The following is a 15,769-nucleotide window of genomic DNA, read 5'->3' as shown; positions in this document are numbered from 1 at the left end:
CCTTCCCGATTTGGAACCAGTCTGCTGTTCCATGTCCAGTTCTTATTGTTGCTTCTTGGCCTGCATGCAGGTTTCTCAGGAGGCAGGGGAAGTGGTCTGGTATTCCCATCTTTTGAAGAATTTTTCACAGTTTGTTGTGATCCACACAATCAAAGGCTTTAGTGTAGTCAATGAAGCAGAAGTAGATGTTTTTCTGGAATTCTGTTGCATTTTCTATGATCCAATGGATGTTTGCAATTTGATCTCTTGCTCCTCTGCCTTTTCTAAATCCGTCTTGTACCTCTAGAAATTCTCAGTTTACATGCTGTTGAAGCCTAGGTTGCAGGATTTTGAGCATTACTTTCCTAGTATGTGAAATGGGTACAGTTGTGCAGCAGTTTGAACATTCTTTGGCATTGCCCTTCTTTGGGAATTGAACATGGAACAACAGACTGGTTCCAAATCAGGAAAGGGGTACATCAAGGCTGTATATTGTCACCTGCTTATTTAAGTTATATGCAGAGTACATCATGAGAAATGCCAGGCTTTATGAACCTCAAGCTGGAATCAAGATTGCTGGGAGAAATATCTATAACCTCAGATATGCAGTTGACACCACCCTTACGGCTGAATGTGAAGAGGAACTAAAGTGTCTCTGGATAAAAGTGAAATAGGAGAGTGAAAAAGCTAGCTTAAAACTCAACATTCAAAAAATGAAGATCATGGCATCTGGTCGCATCACTTCATGGCAAATAGATGGGGAAACATTGGAAACTGACAGGCTTTATTTTCTTGGGCTTCAAAATCACTGCAGATTGTGACTATGGCCATGAAATTAAAAGACGCTTGTTCCTTGGAAGAAAAGCTATGACCAACTTAGACTGCATATTAAATATAAGAGACATTACCAACAAAGTTCCGTCTAGTCAAAGCTACGTTTTTTTCTAGTAGTTATGGATCTGAGAGTTGGATCATAAAGAAAGCTGAGCACCAAACTGGTGAGCAGCAGAATTGATGCTTTTGAACTGTGGTGTTGGAGAAGACTCTTTAAAATCCCTTGGACTGCAAGGAGTTCAAATCAGTCAATCCTAATGGGAATCAACCCTGAATATCCTTTGGAAGAACTGATGCTGCTGCTGAAGCTCTATTAATTTGACCACCTGATACGAAGAACTGACTGATTAGAAAAGACTCTCATGCTGGGGAAGATTGAAGGCAGGAGGGACAGGGATGACAGAGGATGAGATGACTGGATGGCATCACCGACTCAATGGAGATGAGTTTGAGCAAGCTTCAGGAGTTGGTGATGGACAGGGAAGCCTGGCATGTGACTGAGCAACTAAACTGAACTGAACTTCTTTAGGATTAGAATAAAAACTGACCTTCTCTAGCCCTATGGCCATTGCTGAGTTTCCAAATTTGCTGGCATATTGAGTGCAGCACTGTAACACTATTATCTTTTTAGGATTTGAAACAGCTCAGCTGAAATTCCATCACCTCCACTAGCTGTGCTCGTGGTGATACCTCCTAAGGCCCACTTGACTTACATTCCAGGATATCTAACTCTAGGTGAGTAGACCACACCATTGTGGTTGTCTGAGACATTAATATCTTTTTTGTGTAGTTCTTCTGTGTATTCTCGCCACCTCTTCTTAATATCTTCTGTTTCTGCTAGGTCCACACCATTTTTGTCCTTTACTGTGCCCATCTTTGCATGAAATGTTTCCTTGGTATCTCTAATTTTCTTGAAGAGATCTCTAGTCTTTCCCATTCTATTGTTTTCCTCTATTTCTTTGCATTGATCACGTAGGAAGGCTCTCTTATCTCTCCTTGCTATTCTTTGGAACTGTGATTCAAATGGGTATATACTTCTTTTTCTCCTTTGTCTTTCACTTCTCTTTTCTCAGCTGTTTGTAAGGCCTCCTCAGACAACCATTTTGCCTTTTTGCATTTCTTTTTCTTTGGGATGGTTTTGATCACCACCACCTGTACAATGTTATGAACCTCCATTCGCAGTTCTTCAGTCTACAGTTCTCCATCCATAATTCATAGTTTCTGGTTACAAACCTAAAATGTATTTTTGCTGGAAGAAGCCAACCATCAAATAGGCAAAAATAATAATGATGTCTAGCCTCAACCCTCAGAAATAATTAATCTTAAGATTTATTTTACTTTCTCCCAGTATTTTTCCAGGAGTTAAATTTAATATTTAATTGCAATAATCATTTCATCCCAATTCCTGGATCATTTACCACCTCTCACCTCTATACAGTTTCTAATCTTTATTTTTGTCTTAAATGTTAATTGTTTTGCTATTTGTATGTGTATTTAATTGCAAGCTTATTCAGCATAACATCAAATAAATAAATATATAGACTGAGATGGGACTTCTCATGGCTTATAAATGTAGCAAAATTGAAAACCAAGAGAGAGAAATTGTCATAAGATGGTGAAAAGCAGGGCAGAATTTTGGCTCTGAGTGGGGCCAAATATGTCTGAGGACAGAAACAAGAAGGGAACAGAAAGTAAGTAGGTGGAGAAGAGAGGTGACACTTGTTGGATCATGTTGAGAAATAAAATTCTTTAGATCACCTGTCTGGCTTCTTTCATCTATACCAGCTCATTTTCTTTTGAAACCTAAGGCAGAAGCAAATGAATTTGCATAATGGCCCTCAGGGAAAGAGTCTAGGTGACTGTGGTCTTTTTTTGACAATCAGAAGGTAAGGCAGAAGTCAGGTTGACTTCCTGAAGTCCTAGGTGCCCAAGGCTAACCGAAGCTCATCCCACGCCACATCGGTTTAGCTGTGCCAACACCAAAGGACTGTGGATTGTATTTTAGGCCAGGGGATTTACCCAGTAGATACATACTCTGTACAGTATGGAAATCTCCCCACCCTCACATCCTGCCTAGCCCACAAGGCCCTCTCAGGTGGCATACTCTTTGTAAAGGCTATATATAGCTGTCTGTTTGCTTTGCTTTTCAAAGTGATAGTTGGGGAACAAAAGTTATTGACTTGAAACCTTTTCCCCATGATAAACAGGTAGACCTCAGCCATCTATAAGCTTGCGTGTCTACCTTACTCAGTACACCATACACAATATTTTGTGTTTCCATACTTCACACCTCTTCAATCTTAGGGCAATTAAAAATGTACCCAAAACTGTCCTTAGAATTGTGGTTCTGACAGTTTCTCTTCCTACAAAACATTGTTGGTTTTAAATATTGAGATAAGTGTTATCATGGCTTCCCAGGTGGCTCAGTGGTAAAGAATCTGCCTGTAATCCAGGAGATATGGGTTCGATCCCTGAGTTGGGAAGATATCCGGAGAAAGAAAGGACAACCCACTCCAGTATTCTTGCCTGGGAAATCCCATGAAAAGAGGAGCCTGGCGGACTCCACTCCATGTGGTTGCAGAGTTGGACACAACTTAGTGACTGAGCAAGCACGCAAGTGTTGTTGAGTCCATTCATTCAACTCATTCACTGTTACTCTATCATGTATTTAACTGCCCTGCTATACTGTTCTCTGCCTCTTCAGGGTTCTCCTGATTTATAAGCTTTCTAAAGTTGGGGTGGTGGCTTATATATGCTTCATTATGTTCCTTATTAAGAAGAATTACCAAAAATGTATAAATAGAAAAAATTATAAGATAGGTAATGTGTACTTTCTTTTTTTTTTCCATTTATTTTTATTAGTTGGAGGCTAATTACTTTACATCATTACAGTAGTTTTTGTCATACATTGAAATGAATTAGCCATGGATTTACATGTATTCCCCATCCCAGTCCCCCCTCCCACCTCCCTCTCCACCCGATCCCTCTGGGTCTTCCCAGTGCACCAGGCCCGAGCACTTGTCTCATGTATCCAACCTGGGCTGGTGATCTGTTTCACCCTAGATAATATACATGTTTCAATGCTGTTCTCTTGAAACATCCCACCCTCACCTTCTCCCAGAGTTCACAAGTCTGTTCTATACATCTGAGTCTCTTTTTCTGTTTTGCATATAGGGTTATCGTTACCATCTTTCTAAAGTCCATATATATGTGTTAGTATACTGTAATGGTCTTTATCTTTCTGGCTTACTTCACTCTGTATAATGGGCTCCAGTTTCATCCATCTCATTAGAACTGATTCAAATGAATTCTTTTTAATGGCTGAGTAATATTCCATGGTGTATATGTACCACAGCTTCCTCATCCATTCGTCTGCTGATGGGCTTCTGGGTTGCTTCCATGTCCTGGCTATTATAAACAGTGCTGCGATGAACATTGGGGTGCACGTGTCTCTTTCAGATCTGGTTTGCTCGGTGTGTATGCCCGGAAGTGGGATTGCTGGGTCATATGGCAGTTCTATTTCCAGTTTTTTAAGAAATCTCCACACTGTTTTCCATAGTGGCTGTACTAATTTGCATTCCCACCAACAGTGTAAGAGGGTTCCCTTTTCTCCACACCCTCTCCAGCATTTATTGCTTGTAGACTTTTGGATAGCAGCCATCCTGACTGGCGTATAATGGTACCTCATTGTGGTTTTGATTTGCATTTCTCTGATAATGAGTGATGTTGAGCATCTTTTCATGTGTTTGTTAGCCATCTGTATGTCTCCCTTGGAGAAATGTCTGTTGAGTTCTTTGGCCCATTTTTTGATTGGGTCATTTATTTTTCTGGAGTTGAGCTGGAGGAGTTGCTTGTATATTTTTGAGATTAATCCTTTGTCTGTTGCTTCGTTTGCTATTATTTTCTCCCAATCTGAGGGCTGTCTTTTCACCTTGCTTATAGTTTCCTTTGTTGTGCAAAAGTTTTTAAGTTTCATGAGGTCCCATTTGTTTATTTTTGCTTTTATTTCTAAAATTCTGGGATGTGGGTCATAGAGGATCCTGCTGTGATTTATGTCGGAGAGTGTTTTGCCTATGTTCTCCTCTAGGAGTTTGATAGTTTCTGGTCTTACATTTAGATCTTTAATCCATTTTGAGTTTATTTTTGTGTATGGTGTTAGAAAGTGACCATTGCAGCAAAAAGAATAAAATACTTAGGAGTATATCTACCTAAAGAAACAAAAGACCTATACATAGAAAACTATAAAACACTGATGAAAGAAATCAAAGAGGACACAAACAGATGGAGAAATATACCGTGTTCATGGATTGGAAGAATCAATATTGTCAAAATGGCTATACTACCCAAAGCAATCTATAGATACAATGCAATCCCTATCAAACTACCAATGGTATTTTTCACAGAACTAGAACAAATAATTTCACAATTTGTATGGAAATACAAAAAACCTCGAATAGCCAAAGTAATCCTGAGAAAGAAGAATGGAACTGGAGGAATCAATCTGCCTGACTTCAGACTCTACTACAAAGCCACAGTCATCAAGACAGTATGGTACTGGCACAAAGACAGAAATATAGATCAATAGAACAGAATAGAAAGCCCAGAGATAAATCCACGAACCTATGGTCACCTTATCTTCGACAAAGGAGGCAAGGATATACAATGGAAAAAAGATAACCTCTTTAACAAGTGGTGCTGGGAAAAATGTGTACTTTCAATGTCATATTAGAGCATGGTTTACACATCTTCCTGAGGATTATGTGATTATCCAAGAGAAGTAAGACAGACAATGAGATTGGATTAATAAGACTGAAGTATTGCTATCTATTATTTTTAATAGGTTTATTGAGATACATTTCACATACCAAAACATTCACCCATTGAAAGTGTATAGTTCAATGTTTTTTTTTCATATATTCACAGTTATGAAATGATTATAATGTAACTTTAGAACATTTTCAGCACGTCAAGAGGACTATCTATTATTGATTAAAGCCTCAGACTCTGGGAAGTTCTGTAATAAGGTACAGATTTTCATCCAGAAGAGATGAAAGTGATCTCATTCAGCAAAAAAGATAGCCCCAAAGTTTATGATTTTATTGCCCTGTAGACTTTTAACCAGTTTTGTGTCTAACCTGGCAATGTTAGTCCAACATCCTTTCTCTAATGCCCATGCCTAGTCTTCTCATTCTCTGAATCAGCTTTATCATCCTGCTGATTTCCTCACTGATGAGTTAATTAAACCTCTGACATGTTTTCATTGTATATTTGTGTGAGAATTATGTTTTCAGATTTTTGAAACTTACAGTTTGACAACCTGAATGCTCTTAGTTTAATGGTAGGCACATATCTGGCAATCAATAAATACATCTTGACTTATTGATCTCCACTTTTTTTTTTGATGGGGATACAGCAGACTTCCAAACTTTGGAAAGGGATAACTTTGCAGAACTTTTAGAAAAATCAGAAAATGAATTTTGAATGATATTTTGTATTTTGGTTCTCAAATTCTAAAATTTTGTGCCAGAGAGAGTTAAATTTGAATGAAACTGTTTATCTACTTCTTTTCTATATTAAGGTTTGAATTGACAAATAGTCTAAGAATATAATTTTACTAGCATAATATTTTTATAAACATATAAAGTATTATTTATTTTTGTGCAAGTAGTATATGCAATAGAATAAAATCTGAAAGGTATAAAAGAGAATGTTCTGGAAAGATAAGTCTCTGTCCCACCATTTTCCTCAATCAACAAACTACTCCAAGATTATTCCTGGTACCAGTTTCCTGTGCATCTGTTCACACACACACACACACACACACACCCTTTAAAACTTTTTAATTAAACAGTATGTGGCATATTATATATGCTCTTTTGCAACTTGCTTTTTTTTTACTTATTAATATTTCTTGAAAATTGTTCAACACCAGTGTACATATGGGTACCTCAGTACCTATGGGTACCTACTAGACATGCTAGTAGCTGATCACTATTTCTACGGCTCCCACATACATCTTACCCATCACCATCTTTTGCAGGATCTGCCTAATCTCCATTTCTGCCTCCTTACACCTCTAAAATCTCTTTGCAACATGGCAGCCAGAAATGATCCTCATATATGTAGGACAGATCATCTCCCATCCAGAGCAGATCTACAGACCTCTCGATGTCCTACAAGGTCCTTCACGTATGGTCTGCTTTCCTACTACGAGCACAGTTGTTTTGTGGTCTCATCTCCAACCACTTTCCCTCACTCCACTCTCATCACTGTGGCCCCCATGGTGTTCCTCTAACACCCCAAGCACACTCCCTCATCAGGATCATGGTCCTTGCTATTCCCTCTGACAAGAGGTTACTCCCCAAACATCTGTGTGCCTTCCTCCCTCACTTCCTCCTTGGGGTCTTTGCTCAGAGGTTGCTTCTCGTTGATCCTTCCTTGACCACCACCTCCAGCTCCCTCTGCCATGCAGACTCCCATTCCACTTGCCTACTTTATCTTCTTCCATAGCATTGGACATATCATATATTTTACTGTCATTTATTGTCTACAATACAAGCTCTGTGAAATTGAGGATATTTTTCTGTTTCGTCCACTGCTGCATGCCTAGCAACGCAAACAGGGCCTGGCAAAAAGTAGGCACCTAATAATATTAATTAGAAGAACGGATGAATTTATGCAGAATAGTACGTGTATATTTGTGTTCTATTTGTGTGACACAATGTAGTGTAGTTTAACCATTGCCGTATTTGAGGACTTATGCTTTTAGTGCCTTGTGACCCCGATAAAGTTGCTAAACTTTTCTGAGTCTTGATTTCCCTTTCTATAAAATAGGAATAGTAGCTGTGCTTACGTTTTATAGGGCTGTTTGGGGATTACGTTTTGAAAAGAACATAAAGTGTTTACTACCATGCCTGGTTTATAGTAAGTTGTTAATAATGTAGTTATGATTTCTCTTTTAATCATTCATCGAAAATGGATTTATGAAATGAATAGGTGGCTGAGAATATAGAAACTTATTTTAAAATCTAATAGTGTTACCTTTTAGTGATTATCTCCTTACAGTAGAGTATAAGCCACTTTGGTTTTTTTTGGAGAAGTCATTTAACATCTTCAGAAAAAATTTTTTTTAATCTCTTCAGAGGTAAGGACCTTTATCTCTGCATTTTGGTTTTCTAGCTGGTCCTGGAAATAGAGCCTTCTCAATAAATTTTGTTGACTAAACAAATGGAAGAATAAATCTCAGTGGGCATAAGCAAGTTCATAGTTATTAATAAGCTGCAATTTTCCAGGTATTGAAGCAGGCAGTAGGGATATAAAAAAGAACATTTAGGGGATGAAGTTTATTTCAAGACCTTTACATAGTGATCACTGAGCTTGGGGGATGTATTTTTATTTCAAAAGTAGTTTTCTAACTGAGGGAGGGGGAATTTGGATTCATCACCCTGTGCAAAGTACAAAAACTCCAGAGAGATGTCTTTGCCATAATTTCTCTGAAGAGCTTTTCAAAGAAACGAAACATCAATGGTTTATCAGGTAGACATCAAGAGCGAGGAAGCAGGTGGACCCATATGGGAAATCCTATGGTAATTCAAGACCTCAGTGAATTCCTGGGGTCCCCACACATATTGCTAACCATGAATGATTCCATATTTGATATAGAATGAGAGTATGATCGTGAACCATGCAGCTTGAGACAGAGATAATGCCTGACCCGAGTTGCAAGATAGGGGCAGATTTCCATCCTGCTCCATGTTCTGACCCTGAGTAAGATAACCCTGAACCTCAGTTCTTCACCAGAAAATTATGGTTTTAAAAATTTGCCTCCTTTATAAGAATATACAATGGAAAAAAGATAGTTTCTTCAGCAAGTGGTGTTGAGAAAGTTGGACAGCTTCATGTAAATCAGTGAACTTAGAACACACCCTCTCACCATGCAGAAAAATAAACTCAAAATAGCTTCAGCACTTAAGTATAAGACATGATACTGTAAAACTCCTAGAAGAGAACATAGGCAAAACATTCTTTGACATATATCCTACCAATGTTTTCTTATATCATTTCCCAAGGAAACAGAAATAAAAGCAAAAATAAACCAATGGGACCTAATCGAACTTATAAGCTTATGCACAGCACAGCAAAGTAAGCCATAAACAGAGCAAACAGACAACCTATGGAATGGGGGAGAATGTTTGCAAATGATGTGACCGACAGAGCTAAATTTCCAAAATATACAAATAGCTCATACAACTCAGCAACAGTTAAAAATAACTCAGTCAAAAAATGGGTGGAAGAACTAAATAGACATTCCTCCAAAGAAGACATACAGATGACCAAGAGGCACATGAAAAGATGCTCAACATCATTAGTTATTAAAGAAATACAAATCAAAACGGCAATGAGGACTACACCTGTCAGAGTGGCCATTATTAAAAAGTTTGGGGACTTTCCTGGTGGTCCAGTGGTTAAGAATACACCTTGCAATGTCAGGGGATACAGATTTGATCCCTGTTCTGGGAACTAAGATCCCACATGCAATGGAGCAACTAATCCTACATTCTGCAGCTACTGAGCTTGCACACCACAACTAGGGAATTCACACTCCAGCAACTAAAGATCCTATGTGCTGCAATTAAGATCCAAGACAACTAAATGAGTACATACATAAAACACATTTTAAAAGTTTGTAATAACAAATGCTTGAGAGGGTATGGAGAAAGGGAAACCCTCCTACACTGTTGGTGGAAATGTAAATTTGTGCAGCCACTATGGAAAACAGTATGGAGGTTCCTCAGAAAAAAAAAAAAAAAAACAAACTAAAAATAGAGTTGCCATGTGATCCAAGAATCCCACTCCTAGGCTTATATCTGAACAAAACTGTAACTCAAAAAGGTACATGCACTCCTACATTGGTTGTTGCACTATTCACTTTTCAACTAAGACATGGAGATAACCTTAATGTCCATCAACAGATAAATGGGCAAAGAAGTTGCAGTACATATATACAATGGAATACTACTCAGCCATAAAAAATGAACTAATGTCATTTGCAGCAATGGGGATGGATTTAGAGATTATCACACTAAGTAAAGTAAGTCAGAAAGAGGAAGATAAATATCATATGATATCACTTATATGTGGAATCTAAAGTATGACACAAATGAACTTATCTATGAAGCAGAAAAGATTCGCAGATAAAGACAGCAGACTTACAGTTGCCAAGGGAGTGGGATGGGGGAGGGACGAGTTGGGAGTCTGGGCTTAGCAGATGCAAACTATCATGTATAGAATGGATAAACAACAAGGTCCTACTGTATAGCACAGGGAACTGTATTCAATATCCTGTGATAAACCATAATGGAAAATGAATCACTTTGTGTACAGCAGAAATTAACACAACACTGTAAATCAGCTATACTTCAATTTTAAAAGAAAGAAGGTAAAAGGAAAGCCAAATTTGAGGCACCTTTGTGGGGAGGGAGAGAGCTGTGCTTGGGAGGCAATATTCTGAAGAAGGACTGATAGTCTTCTATTTCTTGCTCTGGGCAGCAGCTACAAGGATGCTCACTTTCTTATTACTCCTTAAGCTATATATTTATGCTTTGTCCACTTTTATGAGTGTGTGTTATATTTCACAATGAAAACTGTTTCTAAAACTATAAAGTAAATAAATAAAAATAAAAACCAGCCTCCTTGAAATGATTACATGGGTGAGAAAATTCTCCATACCCTGGAAACCACTGTATAAGTGGGACTCTGGTTCTGACAGATAGCACTCTTTGTTAAGTTCCTGTCAAAGAATAACCATCCCCACAGGATGCCTGCCCTTAGCAAGCACACTCCCACTTCCAGGATTTTATCCCAGCACATTATTCAGCAGAAGCAGGAAAATGATCATTGCAGGGAGATTTGTGACAACAACAAAACTGGAAGTCACCTAAATATTTATAGAGGCTGAATGGTTTTTATTAATTATGCATCTTAACATTTTGATCAGGAAGAATATCCAGCCTACCCACGCTTATATCCTATCAGGGTCAGCCTATTCCTATTGGAGAAGATGGTTTGTTGTTGGTGATGGTGTTGGGGAGGGCTAGTGAGCCTGCCCTGAGGGGGTGTCTGCTTGGAGGCTGAATAAAGGGGTGTGTGATGGTGACAGGTCACAAAGGACTGTGCAGGATAAATGTGGTGATGCCAAGAGACTTAGGCAGAGCCCTGCAGGGAGATGGGCAGTTGCCTTCACTCCCTCTCTCTCTCAGGGGCTCGATTTGTGGCTGGTGGCGCTGTCTGGAAAGAAGAGAACCATGAGCAGTGAGTGTTTGTTACCTTATTACACGGCCAACAGCTACCGTTCAATGGGCGTGTTCAATACCTCCATGGGGGACCTGCAACGACAACTGTACAAGGGAGGAGAGTATGACATTTTTAAGTACGCACCCATGTTTGAAAGCGACTTTATCCAGATCAGCAAGAAAGGAGAGGTGATTGACGTCCACAACCGCGTCCGAATGGTGACTGTGGGCATTGCATCCACCAGCCCCATCCTCCCACTACCTGATGTCATGCTCCTGGCCCGACCAACTAAAGTCTGTGAAGAGCATGTCAGACATGCCCGGGCAACCAAGGGGAGAGGTCGCAAGCCCACGAAGACCCTAGAGCTCACCAGGTTGCTTCCCTTGAAGTTTGTCAAGATCTCCATCCACGACCGTGAGAAACAACAGTTGCGCCTGAAGCTTGCCACTGGCCGTACTTTTTATCTGCAGCTGTGCCCCTCTTCTGATGCACGAGAAGACCTCTTTTGCTATTGGGAAAAGCTTGTCTATCTCCTGAGACCACCGATGGAGAGTAGCTGCAGTACCCCGATGCTCCAAGCTGGAGACGCAACAATTCTGGAGGGTGACAAAAGCCTATTGGTAAGTACCTACAGAGAGTCGAGAACATGGGGCAGAGTGTTTTGGGAGAGCAGTGCAAAGCTGGTCCTTCAAAGGGGTTTGATGCTCTCTGAGACTCACCTGGGAAATGCCTTCCCGTGTCAAAAAGTCTCGGAACCAAATGAGCCATCACTATGGGACTCACACACTGGAGAGGTTCCAAGCACTTCTCTACATTGTCCCACCAGGCCAAGTTTCAGAGAGCCCTTAGGTATTGTATCAGCAGCAGTGGTCTCATTCTAGGGTTGTAATCCCTTCTACAGCAATCCTGATTGTCTAATCTTTTCTTGAACACTTACCCAAGGCCAGGTAATCTCATCAGTGGTGGAATATTATTCATAATGAGGAAGTTCTTCATTGTCTCCCCGTGACTCTCATATGCTGATTAAAATCAGTCCAACTCAATTGTGCATCTACTCATGCACAATTCATTCTAATAGTCTCCAAAACATAGAATGCATGCATCCCTTGACCAAGCAACCCCACTTCTAGGAATCTGTCCTGCAGAGGTAGAAACACAAGGGTATAAAATTAAACCATGGAGAACTGTATTAATATCAATGCTTTCCCTGGCCCTGGGATTGTCCAAGCAAACGGAGTGGCTGTTTGACAGAGATGCTGTAGACAGAATCTTTCATCCAGTGGGAGCTTAGACTCAATGATTTCAAAGGTTATTCTAAAGATAAACCCTTGAACTGCTCAGCTTCAGGATGGGATAGGAGTGGACAGCTCTGATCTCACTTTCTGTGATCTCTATCTTACCTGTTTCTCCTCCCTTGGCACAGACCACAGAGCTCCATAGAGAGAGGGATCATGACCCTGTGGGGCTTCACAAGCTTGGTGATGTGTCGGGAGCCTCGTCTTGTGCTTATGTTGGTGGAGAGGGAGTCTATCATGCCCCCCATGGCTCAGCTACATCCTTGAAAAGTACTGAAGGAGGAGCGGCAGGGACAACCTCGGGCCTGGCCGTAGCGGGGACAACAGCAAGCCCTGGAGGAGGCGTGGCAGTTGCAGGGGTGGGAGCGGGCTCTGTAGGAGGTGCTGTGAGCTTGGCCGCAACCAGGAGCACCAGCAGCAGCCAGATGAGCGCCACCTTGGCAGGCGCTGCCGCCAAGAGTCCAGGAGAAAGCGGATCCGGCAAGGCCATTGTAGGTGCTGCCAGCATATCCTCAGAGGGCACAAACCTGGTCTTGGCAGGTGCTGCCAGCACATCCTCGACAGGGGTGGACAGTGCAGACAGCAGCATGAGCATGGTGTTTGCAGGTGCAGCGACGACTGGCAAGGCTGCTGCTGCAATTGCCAAAGGCCAGGCCGTAGCCCCCCTGGTCTCTACCTTGCAGAGTGAAGGCTACATGTCTGAACGAGATGGAAGCCAGAAGGCCTCCCGCCCCAGGGATGAAACTCGGAAGGAAAAAAAGGAAAGAAGGGAAAAGAAGGACAAGTCTTCATCTAGGAAAAGTTCCCGTCACCGCAGAACAGGAGGGGACAAGACCCGGAAGTCATCCTCCCACCGGTCCGTATCTGGCCATGGAAACAAGAGAGATGACAAAAAAGAAAAAGGGCAGAGCAGCACCAGGGGCAAAGGACACAGCCCTCACAAGAGTGGCAGTCATAGCTCATCTGCCAAGGAGGGGAGGACAGCTCGCAAGCCAGGGAAGAGCAGGTCCAGCACCAGTTCAGGGACTTTAAATAAGAGATCCAGTAAGATCAGCACTTTCTTCAGAAGCTTCAGAGTCATTCCTGGTTCAAAACCAACGGTTGGACATGACAGAGAGGTAGACTTTGTGGCTAAGACGGTAGAGAAACGCAATATAGAGGCCAAGGTGGAGAAAGCCCCGGTTGGTGAGGACGTGGAGATCCACGGAACCGTGACATCAGAGACGATGGAGACCATCATTATTGAAACAAAATCCAGTTAAATAGGAGCCAGGGCAGGAAGCTTCCATGGAGACCCAACTTCAGGAAAGGATCCCTAGAGAGTCAATTCCAGCTTTCTTTAATAAAGGAAACCATACAACTCCAAAAGAAATGCTCTGTTCTGTTTGAATTTCTATGTCCCCTTGCCTGGTAGTGACTTCACAGTGGTTTCTGTGATGTGAACTTTGTTGAGACCCGTCTCCAGTCAAGCAGAACCCCACCTCCCACCCATGTCCAGCAGAGCCAGCATTAGTGCCCTGCCTTGCCTCAACCCCTTTCTGCCTTTGGTTTCCCCAAGACTATGGCTGTAAGTCCCATACTATGGCCTGGGAAGCACCACCACCACCACCACGTCCCTGCGCCCTTTGTCTTCTCCCTGAAGATTCCCGAGTAAGGTCATTCAGTCCAGTCCATAGAATAAGACAGGACGCATGTCTCCTCTGGGGGTAATCAGGTGAGAAAAGAAAGGGTGCTTCAGCACTTGTGGGCAATCAGAATAATGAAGTTTATTATCTTGATCAGGAACTGGCAGCCTGAGGGTCAAATCTTGCCAACTACCTGGTTTTATAAGTACAGTTTTATTGGAATGTAGCTACATCCATTCACTTATATATTGTCTATGGCTGCTTCCCCTGGAGGAGGAAATGGCAACCCACTCCAATATTCTTGCCTGGAGAATTCCATGGACAGAGGAACCTGCTGGGCTGTACAGTTCATGGGGTCGCAAAGAGTCAGACATGACTGAGTGACTAACGCAACACAAGGCTGCTTCCATATTAAAAAGACAGATCTGAGTAGCTCTGTCAGAAACCACGTGACCTACAAAGTCTAAAATGTTTATTCTCTGGAGTTTGGCAGAAAAGTTTGCTCACCTGGATGTAATCTTAAAATTCTTCTTCCTCCTGGGTATATACTCTGGAGAAACTCTTACAAACGCTTTCCAGGAGACTACTAGGAAAATGTTTACAGTAAAACAATCTGTAATAGCAAAACCCTGGAAACTGTCTACATATCATCAAACAGGAGAACTGATCAAATGTGGTGTATGCCTACAGTACACATTATACAGCAGTGAAGATGAAAAGCAGTTGGAGAGGTTAGCATGGGTGAGTCTCCTGTAACGTTGATTAACAAAGCATCATAAAAATACATGCGATATAGCTCCATTTGTAGAAAAGAGCAAATAATAAGTGTGGGAACACATGTTCAATAAATGTGTAAAGGAAAAACAAGGACATGATAAATAACAAATTCACAACAGTGGATTTCTATAAGGTGAAAAGAATGGAGGGATGGCCTGGGAGGTGCATATGAAAGCTTCAACAGAGTGGGGATTGTTCTATTATGCAAAGAAGGGGTGTCCATGGAGATGTATTATTGTGTATATTTTATTTTAAAAATAATTCCATTCATTATTTCTGGCTGTGCTGGGTCTTTGTTGTTGCACAGGCTTTTCTCTAGTTGCTGTGGGCAGGGGCTGCTCTCTAGCTGCAGTGTGCGGGCTTCTCATTGCAGTGGCTTCCCTAGCTGAGGAGCATGGGCTCTCGGGTGGGTGCCGACTTCAGCAGGCTTCAGCAGTTGCGGTAGGAGGGCTCAGTATTTGCGGCTCCAAGGTCCTAGAGCACAGGCTCAGTAGTTGTGGTACACAGACTTAGCAACTCCGTGGCATGTGGGATCTTCCCAGATCAGGGGTCAAACCCATGTCTCTTGCATTGGCAGGTGAATCCTTCACCACTGAGACACCAGGGAACCCCTGTGTATATTCTATTTTAGTGTCTCTGATATCAGGATGGTTTTTATATTGCTGTCAGCCAGGTGGCAGTCACTACCTTAAAAATATCTTAACCAATGTATTTCACGTATGTTTCCTTTTTAATATATGTGCAAGAGATAACAAAATATTTAAGTCTGGAAAATATCTTTCAATAAGCATAAAATTTAAAAAATCTAAGTGACATACTCACTATCCAGGAACACAGGAAAGGTTTGATATTTTGGTAGGAAATAATAGAATAATTCAAAATGCTCTATACTAATGAACTATGTAAGTGATGTATGCATGTGGAAAATGATTCTAAAAATAAAAAATCATATATGAGAAGTGAGAT

General features: G+C 41.2%; 2 protein-coding genes across 2 annotated transcripts in view; both read left to right on the top strand.

Annotated features, from left to right (window-relative positions):
* The first annotated feature begins 11,012 nt into the window (after positions 1-11,012).
* Positions 11,013-13,773, top strand: GARIN3 (golgi associated RAB2 interactor family member 3). Its single transcript, XM_020893443.2, has 2 exons — positions 11,013-11,726; positions 12,530-13,773. Exons 1-2 carry the CDS (start codon positions 11,118-11,120, stop codon positions 13,661-13,663), a joined length of 1,743 nt encoding a protein of 580 aa, XP_020749102.2. The 5' UTR covers positions 11,013-11,117; the 3' UTR covers positions 13,664-13,773.
* A 123-nt stretch (positions 13,774-13,896) lies between these two features.
* MED7 (mediator complex subunit 7) overlaps positions 13,897-15,769 on the top strand; it is a 56,264-nt gene continuing 54,391 nt past the window's right edge. Inside the window, exon 1 of the mRNA XM_070465708.1 lies at positions 13,897-14,115. The gene's annotated coding sequence lies outside the window, so the exon portion shown is untranslated. The remainder of the gene's footprint in view (positions 14,116-15,769) is intronic.

The sequence above is a fragment of the Odocoileus virginianus genome, chromosome 3, assembly GCF_023699985.2.
Source record: "Odocoileus virginianus isolate 20LAN1187 ecotype Illinois chromosome 3, Ovbor_1.2, whole genome shotgun sequence".
Lineage (NCBI taxonomy): Eukaryota > Metazoa > Chordata > Mammalia > Artiodactyla > Cervidae > Odocoileus > Odocoileus virginianus.
The sequence above is the reverse complement of the archived record's forward strand: the minus strand, read 5'-3'. Positions and strand labels throughout refer to the sequence as shown.